Source organism: Myotis yumanensis, unplaced genomic scaffold (assembly GCF_028538775.1).
Source record: "Myotis yumanensis isolate MYYU_CA2020_CCGP unplaced genomic scaffold, mMyoYum1.0.hap1 SCAF_5, whole genome shotgun sequence".
In the NCBI taxonomy this organism is placed as follows: Eukaryota; Metazoa; Chordata; class Mammalia; order Chiroptera; family Vespertilionidae; genus Myotis; species Myotis yumanensis.
The window spans coordinates 38,206,942-38,220,116 of NW_027223756.1; the positions used below are offsets into that span (position 1 = coordinate 38,206,942).

General features: G+C 38.4%; 1 protein-coding gene across 3 annotated transcripts in view; it reads left to right on the forward strand.

Annotated features, from left to right (window-relative positions):
* The window catches only part of NSD1 (nuclear receptor binding SET domain protein 1), a 143,703-nt gene that overhangs the window by 123,674 nt on the left and 6,854 nt on the right, over nt 1-13,175 (forward strand). For all 3 annotated transcript variants that reach the window (XM_070415100.1, XM_070415099.1, XM_070415101.1), the window contains exons 18-22: nt 1,630-1,899; nt 3,373-3,489; nt 4,698-4,839; nt 8,172-8,278; nt 10,360-10,564. In XM_070415100.1, coding sequence (XP_070271201.1) covers nt 1,630-1,899; nt 3,373-3,489; nt 4,698-4,839; nt 8,172-8,278; nt 10,360-10,564 — 841 coding nt within the window. The remainder of the gene's footprint in view (nt 1-1,629; nt 1,900-3,372; nt 3,490-4,697; nt 4,840-8,171; nt 8,279-10,359; nt 10,565-13,175) is intronic.

Sequence of the window (13,175 nt, forward strand, 5' to 3'; positions counted from 1 at the left end):
CCTAAATAGTCAAGTTTTATGTATGGAATGGGTTTCTGAAATTTGACTGTTCCCAAGTTAAGTAATACTAACTAGGGGAGACTCATAGTGTACAAATCCATCCTTATTATGAAATGACTATTTTTTTCTAAACGTTGTTGCTATAGTATTTGTAAAAACTAGTGGCTTCAGTGTCACAGCAGCTATTTGACCTTTATGTTTTATCACACTGGATTTTCACTGGATTTTTCATTACTAGCACCACTACTGAATAAAATGCATGGGTAACATTATTGTCTATTAAAGAGATTTCAAATTATGATAGTAAATAGTAAAATATTCACATATAGGAACCTCAATATTACCCAGATACTTTCATGCCACTTAAGAGTGGCAGTTTATCATATAGCAGCTAAAGTGGCACCACCACGTGGCAGTAGCAAAAACTAGTTACAATTTACTTGGCCTATTAGCTCTGAAATTATGATTCTATTAAAATGACAGCCCGGCTGGTGTAGCTTAGCGGTTGAGCATCAATCGACCCAGGAATCAAGAGGCCACCAGTTAGATTCCTGATCAGGGCACATGCCTGGGTGCGGGCTCAATCTCCTTTGGGGGGCGTGCAGGAGGCAGCCGATCAATGATGTTTCTCTTTCATCAGTGTTTCTATCTCTCTCTCCCTCTCCTTTCCTCTCTCTCTATAAAATCAGTAAAAACATTTTAAAATTATTTTTATTTTAATTTTTTAATTATATGGTTTTTTTATTTCAGAAAGGAAGGGAGAGGGAGAGAGAGATCGAAACATCAATGATGAGAGAGAATCATCGATTGGCTGCCTCCTGCACGCCCCCTACTGGGGACTGAGCCTAACCCAGGCATGTGCCCTTGACTGGAATTAAACCTGGAACCCTTCAGTCCATAGGCGGATGCACTATCCACTGAGCCAAACCAGCTAGGGCTAAAAACATTTTTTTTTAAATGACTTAAAAATTTTGTGGAGTTTATATTTTGTACCTTACATACGGCTTTATTTTCTGTCAAACTGCCTAAATCTTTATTTCCTCCAAATTTTTTATTGTGGTAAAATACAAGTAACAGAATTTACTATCTTAACCATATTCAAGAGTTCAACAAATGCATTCATATTTTTTGTACTTATTGCCAGCATTCATCTCTAGAACATTTTTTATCTTGTAAAAATGAAACTCTACCCATTAAACAATAACTCTCATTCTCTCCTCTTGGCCCTTAGCAGCTACTTCTTTTTGTCTCTAATTTTGATTCTCGAAGTACATTATTTAAGTGGAATCATACAGTATTTGTCTTTTTCTGACTGGCTTGCTTCATGTAACATAATATCTTCCAGGTTCATCCATGTTATAGCATGTTTTCAGAATTTTCTTCCTTTTTAGGCTGAATAATATTCCATTATTTGTACCACATTTTGCTTATCTATTCGTCTGTCAATGGACATTTGGTTTGCTTCCACATTTTAGCTGTTGTGAATAATGCTGCTAAATCTTGATGCTTCAAAATCATATGAAATGTGACATCCAACTTTAAGGAAAAGAAATCTCCCTTTTATAGGTCCCGAATTGTCTTGTGTTGACTTGTCTGATGTACTATGTATAGTATGTGTTTCTTTGCCAGGTGAACCGTCCTATTGGCCGGGTACAGATCTTCACTGCAGACTTGTCTGAAATTCCCCGTTGCAACTGTAAAGCTACTGATGATAACCCCTGTGGGATAGACTCTGAGTGCATCAACCGCATGCTGCTTTATGAGTGCCACCCCACAGTATGTCCTGCCGGAGGACGCTGCCAAAACCAGTGCTTTACTAAGCGCCAGTACCCAGAGGTGGAGATTTTTCGCACATTACAGAGGGGCTGGGGTCTTCGAACAAAAACCGATATTAAAAAGGTGAAGAAAACTTCTTAATTTCCAATTTTTTTCTCATTAATTGCTTAATATGTTTAATTCTTCTTGATGACTATGAGAAAATTGATCATAGAGGAAAATAACATAGTGTAGGGATAAACCTTGTTATTATTCGTGCAAAACATATCCTTCTAGAGTTTAGAGGCCTAAGAATAGGTGTTCTTTATCTGTAACGTCCGTAGTATTGATCATGTTCATTGTGTGTGAGGATGAAAAAACAAGGGAAATTCAGAGATATTATGGCCTTATTTGCTTTTTTTCTTTCTGAAAATCTTATCACCTGTAAGTTAAGAGAGGATAGTGAGCACATCATTTAGAGGTGTAGATCACTTAATAATAAAGTTAAGTGTATTTTTACTGAGAGAAAATAGGTTTGGGTTCATAGAACACAAAGGAAAAGATGATTGTACCTTTTCTAATGAAAATGAAGTAATATCTTCAAACTTGGAAGGACCAGCAAGTTTCTAATAAATAGACAATAAATTGTATAGTTTTTGTGTAGAATAAATGTTATTTAACATTTTAATAAAATAAATCTTACTCTGATTACACTTTTTAAAGAATTTGACTGAATTTGTCTCTAAGAAAGGAAATTAATCTCGGTTGACCTGTTCAGTCATTTGCTAAGACATTGTGCTAAGGATGCAGTGATCAACAAAAGAGACATGTTCCAGGCTTTCATAACGTCTACATTCCAGAGGGGGAGAGACATTGCAGAAATCATCACCCAGGGTGGAAGCAGAAAGGTTTCTGGAGGCATGTGGCAAAAGTCCTGAAACTTGCTTGTCTTTGAAAATATTTTAAGTTGAGACTTGGAAAATAAGTACTTACTGGTTTAGGTCAGCTGAGTGTTAAAGCATTGCATATAGAGGAGACAGCATGAGTGAGAGCCAGTGTGACTGTAGTGATTAAGTCAGGGGAACAGTGGTGTGAAATGGGGAAGGGCAGCAGGGCATGTTCTAAGAAAAAGGAACCTGCCTATATTAGGGAAACTGACTTAAGTATTTGGGCAGGTAAAGGGGGATCGACTGTCTATTTCTTTAATATCAGATAGTTGAAGCATCATATTTGTTAGTTTCTTGAATAAACCTTTGTTAAGTGACTAGTTATATACACATGAATTGCTTTGGAGAATTTGTGGAGAATAATGAATATTATTTTCGTTATTTTTTTTAAAATAAGGTGTACTTGATCCTGGCCCGTGTGTTCAGTGGTTAGAGCTTCAATCCACACACCAAAGGGGGTCTCTCTCTCTCTCTCTCTCTCTCTCTCTCTCCCTCCCTCCCTCCCTCTCCCTCTCCGTTTCCCCCTTCCTCCCTTCCACTCTCTTTCCAAAAAAAATCAATGGAAACTATCCTCAGGTGAGGATCAATAAAAAATAAAATAAAAGTAAAGTGTACTTGTAAATACAGTTGTGTTTTTTGCCATTAAGTCAAGAGCTCTTTCTTGTTCTAGGGTGAATTTGTGAATGAGTATGTGGGTGAGCTAATAGATGAAGAAGAATGCAGAGCTCGAATCCGTTATGCCCAAGAACACGATATCACTAATTTCTATATGCTCACCCTTGACAAAGTAAGTAATGGATTGTGAAATTAGTGTTGTCTTAGCCATAGTGTTTGTAGGCATGTCTTACACTACCTAAAATAGTGTCTTTCCCCCATGGTCAGGGGGAAACCTCATGGTTGATCAGGGTTCTAAAGTAGGTAAGCTTACTCATTTTTGGCTATACATCCATGGCCAAAGGCAATACTGCTTTTACCCATTATTTTAGCTATGCAGTATAAGTTGGGGACTATATCTGTTAGTATTTTTCCTGTAGAATTAAAACTTGAAGCCAGAAAGGTTAAATAATAATTCTTTTATTTTACAGATTGAGAAACTGATTTGTTGCTATTTAATTAGAGCGTTGAGGCCATATAAATTGACAATGGAATTCAGCTTATGAACCCAAGTCAGCTTTTCAATTATAGGAATTTTCTGATGAGTTTCATTTCATCGGTGCCTAGAATTATATTTGGAATTATTCCTAGTGCTAGCATTATAATGGATTTATTTTATGTGTATCTGAGCTTCCTCTTTGTACCTGAATATTAGGTTCTACTAGCCCCCCTCCCCCCCAACCCCCGTCTTCCACATAGGATTCTTTCCTGGTGTGAAACTTCGTGAACATTTCATTTTTATCAAGTTGTATCCTTATGGTTTGTGAGATCCTCACCTCCAGGTGTTCTCATCTTTGTTTGAAATGGGTCTCAATATCAGTATTAGAGTCTCCTTAGGTGATTTCTGATGGACTACCTAATTTAGTGGATGGGGCAAGCTGCTGCTTTTAGGTCCTCAAACTTCAGCATATTATCAGAATCACCTAACAGGCTTATTATAGCACAGATTGCTGGGCCTCACCTCATAGTTTCTGCAAATTCCCAGATAGTTATGCTGATCCAACAAGTACACTTTAAGAATCACTCTTCTGAAGGCCGGAATGGCTCTGGGTGAGCGTCAACCTGTGAACCAGGAGGTCAGGGTTTGATTCCCGGTCAGGGCACATGCCTGGGTTGCAGGCTCCATCCCCAGTAGGGGGCATGCTGGAGGCAGTCGATCAGTGAGTCTCTCTCATCATTGATGTTTCTATCTCTCCTCCCTCTCCCTTCCTCTCTGAAATCAATAAAAATATATGTATTTTAAAAAAGAATCACTCTTCTGGGAGATTCAAACTAAGAATAGGAACCTCTAGTATATTAAAATTCTCAGAAAATAATGAGCAGTATCCGTTGGAATTCTAGGATCGGATCATTGATGCTGGTCCCAAAGGAAACTATGCTCGGTTCATGAATCACTGCTGCCAGCCCAACTGTGAAACACAGAAGTGGTCTGTGAATGGAGACACCCGTGTTGGCCTTTTTGCCCTGAGTGACATTAAAGCAGGTAAGAATCACCTAAGAATTATGGAGCTAAGAATGGAATTTCAGATTTTATCATCTTAAAATCCCATATGTCCTATGATCTAAAATGAGGTTTGCAAACTCCTGAGGATATATGTAAAAGATTTTCCAGGTGGTACTTGGCATGGATTTTTTTTGTTGGTGGGGGTGTGATAAAATATACATAACATAAAATTTACCATTTTTAAGTGGCATTAAATCCATTGACACTGTTGTACAATCATCACCACCATCCATCTTCGTAACTCGTCTTTTTCTCCAAGTGAAACTCTGTACCCATTAAACACTAACTCTCCATTCTCCCCTCCCCTAGCAACCACCATTTCCACTTTCTGTCTCTGGATTTGACTGCTCTAAGAACCTCATATAAGGGGAATTATATAGGATTTGTTCTTTTTTTGTGACTGACTCATTTCATTTTACTTAGTGTCTTCAAGCTTTGTGTATGGGTGATTTTAAAAGCATAAATTTCCAAACCTTTTATATGAAAACTAGAGGCTCAATGCACGAAATTCGTGCAGGAGTAGGCCTTCCTTTTCCCGGCTGCTGGCACCAGCTTCCCTCTGGCACCTGGGACCCAGGCTTTCCTCCGGCCACCAGCAGGCACCCGGGACCTGGGCTTCCCTTGCACCCCTGGCTTCGTCCAGAAGGTCGTCCTGTCTAATTAGCATATTATGCTTTTATTATTATAGATTGGTCTGCCTTAGAAAGCACCAGCAATCCATGGCTCCTTTCTTACCACCCCTTTCACAGTCGTCCTCGTCCCCGTACCACGCGGCCTCCCCCCTCCCACCCCTGGCAAAGAAAAACCAAAAACCCAAATATCCTTTTCTCTATAATTTAAATACACTGCCTAGGAGTTGTTTTGGCTTTTCAGAATTTTAAAGGTTCTGACAATTTTCATATTTCAAAAACTCAGCCATTAGTTCTTTTCTCCTGTGTTGCACACTTAAAGTATTAACTGAGGAAGGTAACAAAACTCAATTGTCACTGTGCACTGTGCTCTGCTCTGTGATGCTGCTTTTTAAAATGATGACTTGTATCAAGTTTTTTGAATAGATGGCTTCAGAATAAATTGGATAAATTGCTACTTTGTAACTGGAATTATAAAGTGAATACAATAACAGCTACCATTTATCAGATGCCAGATACTGTTCCAAGCATGTTACCTAATATAATCTTTGCAAAGGTGCTATAAAGTATGTGGTATCATACCTATGTTACTTGGATTTTTGGGTTTCACTCCTCTCTCATTCTTTTCTTCATTTTTCTCTCTAACCACCCCAGGATGGGGGAGGGTGGGTATGGTTCCTCTGTATTAATTACTCGGATGTTACTCAGTTATATGACTTTAGTTCTTATATCTGACCTGACTGCTTTCTCTACCACATTTGTACTCAGAACTTTAGTCTCCATGGGGATGGTTTCCTCTGCCATATCTAGCTACAAATTTCCTCTTCTCTCTTCGGTATCAGCTCAGGTGGCGTGTGTAGCAATTCATAGATTTTCTTGTCCTCACTTGACTTCCAGTCTGTATGGGTGTGATGGGAAAATGAGACAGAATGTGCTGAGTGCCATGCAGAGTGCCTGTAGGAACTGCAGCCTTGGCAAATGGAATTAGAATTTTTCAACCTGCTCTTCTCCTTACTCATCCAACTTCTTGAGCTCTTCACATACCTCTTATTTTCTGCCTCCCATGTGTGTGATATACTCCCTTCGCCATCCCCAATGAGTTCAGACCTCTCAAGGATTATTGTACGTTGGACTCTTCTAGAATGTTATAAACTTTTCTTTATGTGCACTGATACATTCTGATTTATCCACTTATGTGCTTATGTTTTCACAGTGGATGCTGAATGAGCAGATTATTTCAAGGATCTTGCTTATCTTATACTTATGTATAGCGTTGAGTTGCATTATAAGCACATAAAATTTATGAAAATTGAGTTATATACTTTTAAATGGTTTAATAAGAATAGTGTGATAGAATTACCCATTATTTAGGCCAGTAAATTCATAGTGGGTGTGAGAGGGGAAACATGACTCTGTTGATACCTTGGTCAATCTCAGTTCCTGCAGGTTCCTTTCACCGGGCTATCAGTGGTTTTAGTATTCAGACCATTTTGTACCCTTAAATATAAGCTAGCTGCTTAAAAAGCTAGCTGCAAATAAATAATCTATTTCTAATATTAGATGAAAAACTGTATTGATTAGATTCACTGGTAGATGAGTCAGTCTGCAATGTGAAATTTAAGATTTGAAAATTTTGACTGAATGACTGTCATCTAAGCCATTACCCATGCCCAGAGACAATCTCTTGGTATACGTATATAAGATTCTTGTATTTGTTAGGCCTTTGCTAATGTGTTTGGAGTTTGAGTGTGTTTTATTTGCTTTCTTGGTTTTGATGACATGCACAACAGAAAGGAGCCTTTTCCTACCTTAAAATCTATTTGTACATCTCTTTTTAAAGGTTTACAAATTATTGCTATGTGTATTAAGTCATATTCTCTCAACAAGCCTGTGTGAGGTTGCTATTTCTCCATTTAATGGATATACTCAGGGCCCAAATCACTCAGATCATGGTGTAAGTGGGATGTAAAGCCAGGACTTTAGGTCTGTGGTCTAGAGTTCTCTCATATTATTCTATACTGAGATGTCTTTCCCTTGAGTGCTGCCAGGTGCTCACCTTGGCACAAACAGGTTTTCTTCATACCTGCATTCTCAATGCCTGGCACATCAATGTAAGTTGTTGTCTGTTTGTTTTTGGTAATGAATTAATATACTAGTATTTTGGAACTGAATGGTTAGAAAACAAATTTAGAAAACCAACTTGGGGTATTAACACTTCTATAGTATAACTTAGTTTAAATATTACTTGTTAAGCCATTTAAGCTTTTCTATTATTAAGTTGTATTAGATGATTAATAATGTTACAGGATTAGAATTTATTAATATTTTATTAATATAGTGGGATTTGTAGTTAATTTTAAATGTATTTTATTGATTTCAGAGAGGATAGGAGAGGGATAGAGAGATAGAAACATCAATGATGAGAGAGCATCATTGATCAGCTGCACACACCCCCATTGGGATTCGAGCCCACAACCCAGGCATGTGCCTGACTAGGAATCGAACCATGACGTCTTGGTTCATAAGTCAACACTCAACCACTGAGCCACAGCAGCTGGGCTAATTTTTTATTCTTTTAAAAATTAATAATTTCTCTTAGAAGTTAATATACTTTTTGTAATTAATACAGAAATAACATAATTAATACCATAGATATTAATCTTTTCATGGTCTCTTATGCAGGCACTGAACTTACCTTCAACTACAACCTAGAATGTCTTGGGAATGGAAAGACTGTTTGCAAATGCGGAGCCCCAAACTGCAGCGGCTTTTTGGGTGTAAGGCCAAAGGTACCTTCTAAACATTTGCATCGGGAATAGTGGTGTGGTCCTCCCGCCCTATCCAGGGCAGGGCTGAGTCTTTATTTTAAGATGTCTCTTTGAAATAATGACAGAGAATAGTTGTCCTGGTCAATGGCAATTTGCTAAGTAAGCATTCTGATTATCAGTTTGGTGATGCAGGAGAGTATCTTTGAGTACTATTGGAGTGTTTTAAACAATCTGACTTATAACTAGGGATGCCTTTTTAACTAAGATAGGAAATCTTAAAGTGGGTTATTTGCCACATTTTTATTGGTCTCAGCTGATCTTACTCAGATTTCCTAATAAGCTACTTATATAATACTGTCAGTAAACATAAAATCCTTAATCTTATCATTGTAACAAAGTATAAACATTGTTGTGAGTTCCTAGTATTTTATATGTGCTCTTTAACTGAATTATAATTCTATAACTGTTAAGAATTGTCTATAAGTCTGCAACCTACTTTTCTTAAATATTATAAAAAACTCTCCTTGCTGTTACATAGTCTTTTCTTTTTTCTTTTTTTAAATATATTTTATTGATTTTTTACAGAGAGGAATGGAGAGGGATAGGGAGTTAGAAACATCGATGAGAGAGAAACATCGGTCAGCTGCCTCCTGCACACTCCCCACTGGAGATGTGCCCGCAACCAAGGTACATGCCCTTGACTGGAATCGAACCCGGGATCCTTGAGTCCACAGGCCGATGCTCTATCCACTGAGCCAAACCGGTCAGGGCTACATAGTCTTTTCAATCATCATTTTTAGTGACTGTTAAATTTTTTATATAATGGGTGGACCATAATAGTTGAACATCTGGAAACTTCTAGATATCTCTCTCATAAGTAACAGCACACTGAAAATTTATGTTTAATTTTGATGCATAGTAGATTATACAGTGACTCTAGTTGGGTATTTCCATATTGGATTTTGGATTATGAAGTCAATATTAAGAACTAAAAAATTCAAATTAGTATAGAAACCCATAACTAAAGAGAATAATCTGTTTGAGCAGTTACACATGAAGATAAAGAGTATCCAGTAATTATTTTATTAAGGAGAATTATTTTTATATTATGTTGGATTTTGTTTAGTTGGTTTGGTTAAATGGTCTTGTTCCTTCAGATGCCCAGTGAATTAAAATTAAAATATAACTGAGTTTAACCCAAATTTAATGATGTTACATGAACTGGGAATGATAGTTTCTGCATCCTTAAGGTCAAGGTAGCATTTCACACATGAATCAGTAATAGAGAAATTCAAGAGCAGAAGCTTATGAGAACCACCAGGTTTGATGACCAAGAATGGGAGCACAGAGGAGACCTGCTGTGCTAGGATCTGTCTTGAGTGGCAGACATAATTTGACTTAAATAAAAATGCAGCCGTAACCGGTTTGGCTCAGTGGATAGAGCGTCCGCTTTTGGACTCAAAGGTCCCAGGTTCAATTCCGGTCAAGGGCATGTACCTTGGTTGCGGGCACATCCCCAGTGGGGAGTGTGCAGGAGGCAGTTGATTGATGTTTCTAACTCTCTATCCCTCTCCTCTCCCTTCCTCTCTGTAAAAAATCAATAAAATATATTTAAAAATAAAAATGCATAGCTTGTTGAGGCCAAGGACCATGAACTAGGTTTTTTGTGTCTTCCAAGCACATGGCTCATACTAAGTGCTCAGTGAAGGTTTGTTGAATAAACTAAGAAATGTGTATGCACACACAAACACACAAAGAAGTCTTCCTTAGTTATAAAATTAATGTAAAAATAAAACTTAGAAAAAGGTGACCTTTAACACCAGCCTGTGTGTCAACAAAAAGAACATATCTCTTTAATTTCATTCAGGTAGCAGGGGTAGTTAGTACAAAAGTTAATTAATACAACCACTTACTGGGTACCTTACTATAACACTGTGATGTGTTAGGTGCCTTTTCTGCATTTTCTCTTACATATACAACAGTCTATAAGGACTGTCTCTTCCCAGAAGAGAGACTGAGGCTCAGAGAGAATAGTTAACCTGGTCAAGATCATACAACTAATGTGTCGACAGAATGCTGACTGCTCAATATCTGACCTCTAGAATCAACCCATTGCCACAGAAGAAAAGTCAAAGAAATTCAAGAAGAAGCAACAGGGGAAGCGAAGGAGCCAGGGTGAAATCACAAAGGAGCGAGAGGATGAGTGTTTCAGCTGTGGGGATGCTGGCCAGCTCGTCTCCTGTAAGAAGCCAGGCTGCCCAAAAGTTTACCATGCAGACTGTCTCAATCTAACCAAGCGACCAGCAGGTTGGTGCCAAAATCTGTTTAGAATGTTCCTTGTTCTCAGCCAGAATTCTCAAAGCCCTTTGGTCTTCCCATGCATCCCATGCATAGTATTGAGGGGATTTGGGTCCATGTTCTTAATCTTGGAATAAATAACAAAGGCTTAGAACCCTATGTTATAGAGAAGGAAACAGAAATTCACTTGCTATGTATCGTTTTATTTTATTTATGTTTCTGTTATGTTATTTTATCCTAACAACCCATAAAGATGAGACCTTTTCACCTTCCCATGATGTAGATAAGGAAACTCAGAATCAAGGTTGGTGAGATGATTTGTCTCATTAGAACATATAGATGTAGGAGCTGGATTGAAAGCCAGGTTTTCTGACTGAACCGCGTCCAGCACAGCCAGTGGTGAACCTGAGGAGGGCGGTGAAGGATTAAAGAAAATAGATAAGAGAATATAGTTGGGGCCAGGTGGATCATTGCACCTGGATGAGGACAGTGACAAAGCCTGTAAGCCAAATCTTTATTTTATAGTCAGATCACACAAAGCAAAACAAGGGAGTAGTCAAGATGTTTAAAATGTTCTTGTGAGTTCCAAATCTACTTCTTCCCTGTTGTTGCAATTTTTTGAACTCTATCAAGCTTTGTTTTGGCAGCACTTGCTGCACCTCGCGCAGCCCACATCCCTTAGCTACATAGGACTACAGGTTCAGACTATAAAGTTAGGCTTATATACAACCATAGCCTTTGGCTATAATTGTGCTGAGAGGACTGTGCCCTCTCGTCAGTCCAAGGCTTGAACCTGTCCAAACGCTGCAGCCGCTCTCCACATCTGACCTCAAGTTTACTAAAACATATTCCGTCTAAAGAAAGAGCAGTTGAGACAGAGTGGAGCTTTAGATCATTCTAATCAGTGAGGTGTGGACTGACACCCTTTTAGACCTCATTACCACACTTCCCTCTGAAGGAGATGCAGATGTGTAAGTTAGATGAGAAAACTGCTTATGCAGATGTGGTACCCGGAAATTTGTGGTTGGTGAAGTCCACTAACCTTTGGGTGGTGATTTGGAATTAGCGGATTTTAGGGATTTGGACCTGCCATCTATTTTAAATTACAAAAATAAGAAACCAGTGGAAAGCCATTCTAGGTGAGAAGATTATACATCACTAGTGGCCTGTTTGCTGGAATTGCAGAAAGAACAACTATGGGGTGGGAGTGAGAGGAGTTACTATGGGGTGGGAGTGAGAGGAGTTTGTCCTTCAATATGTGGTTGCTAGGATAATGAAATAATAGAAAATGAGATAGTCTGGGGGCAGGCCATAACATTGACCTAACACTTCCAGGAAGTGGAAATGGAAAATTGTTTCAGAATCAATTACTCATGGCCAGGGCTGGCACAGGCTGTGATAGAACTGATCTGGCCTATGAGCCAGGAGCAAAGTCTAGCCAGCATAGTTTATTGGGAAGGAGCTGGGGAAGAAACACTGTCCTTGACAGAGACTCTCAGCTATCATGAAGTGGAGACAAATACACCTGAGGTTAGCTTTGGGTCTTTTCCATTGATTCTGTGTAGACAACACAGATAAAGTTTGTGCTACTTTCAAGACTTAAAATTGAGCAAAGGTGCCAAAACCGGTTTGGCTCAGTGGATAGAGTGTCGGCCTGTGGACTGGGGGGTCCCGGGTTCGATTCCGGTCAGGGGCATGTGCCTGGGTTGCGGGCACATCCCCAGTGGGGGATGTGCAGGAGGCGGCTGATCGATGTTTCTTTCTCATCGATGTTTCTGGCTCTCTGTCTCTCTTCCTTCCTCTCTGTGAAAAATCAATAAAATATATTTAAAAAAAAAAAAATTGAGCAAAGGTAAGTCTGCTTTCTTTTTTTTTTTTTCACGTTTGTATATCTGCTCCCACTTCCTACTAATAACCAAATAAGCAGGAGTTTAAATAGCTGAAATGTCCCCCTTAGAGTTGAATATTTTTATTTTAAAATATATTTTTATTGACTTCAGAGAGGAAGGGGGAGAGAGAGAGATAGAAACATCAATGATGAGAATCACTGATCTGCTGCCTCCTGTATGCCCCTCACTGGGGATTGAGCCAGAATGTACCCTGACTGGGAATCAAACCTTGATCTCCTGGTTCATAGGTCAACACTCAATCACTGAGCCAGGCCGGTTGTGCTAGAGTAGAATATTTAAAGGCTATATAGGACAAAAGGAGTTTGCAAAATATGAAAGTAATATCCTCATATTTTATCTAAGAGAAGCATGTCAAACTCAAAGGCTAACACAGGCCAAATAAACAAGGTTTAAGTTTATGTGGGCCGCAAAAAAAAAAAGCTTCAGTTTTCATAGAAACGTAGGTTTATTTCAATAGAAACATGCTGAATACAAAGGGCTGAAATAAATGAGTAATCATTAACATAAAATAATAGACCGTTTTAATAAAAATTAATGTTTTTTTCTTGAACATTAACTTACCAGACACGGAATAACTGCACAAAATAATAAGTGTAACACAAATAAATCTATTTTTCTTGTTCTCCGAAAGCAAAATATTTCCTGTTGCGCACACTCAACAAGTCAATATAAGACTAATGATGTGGCAGTCAGCTGCTAAAATATTCACT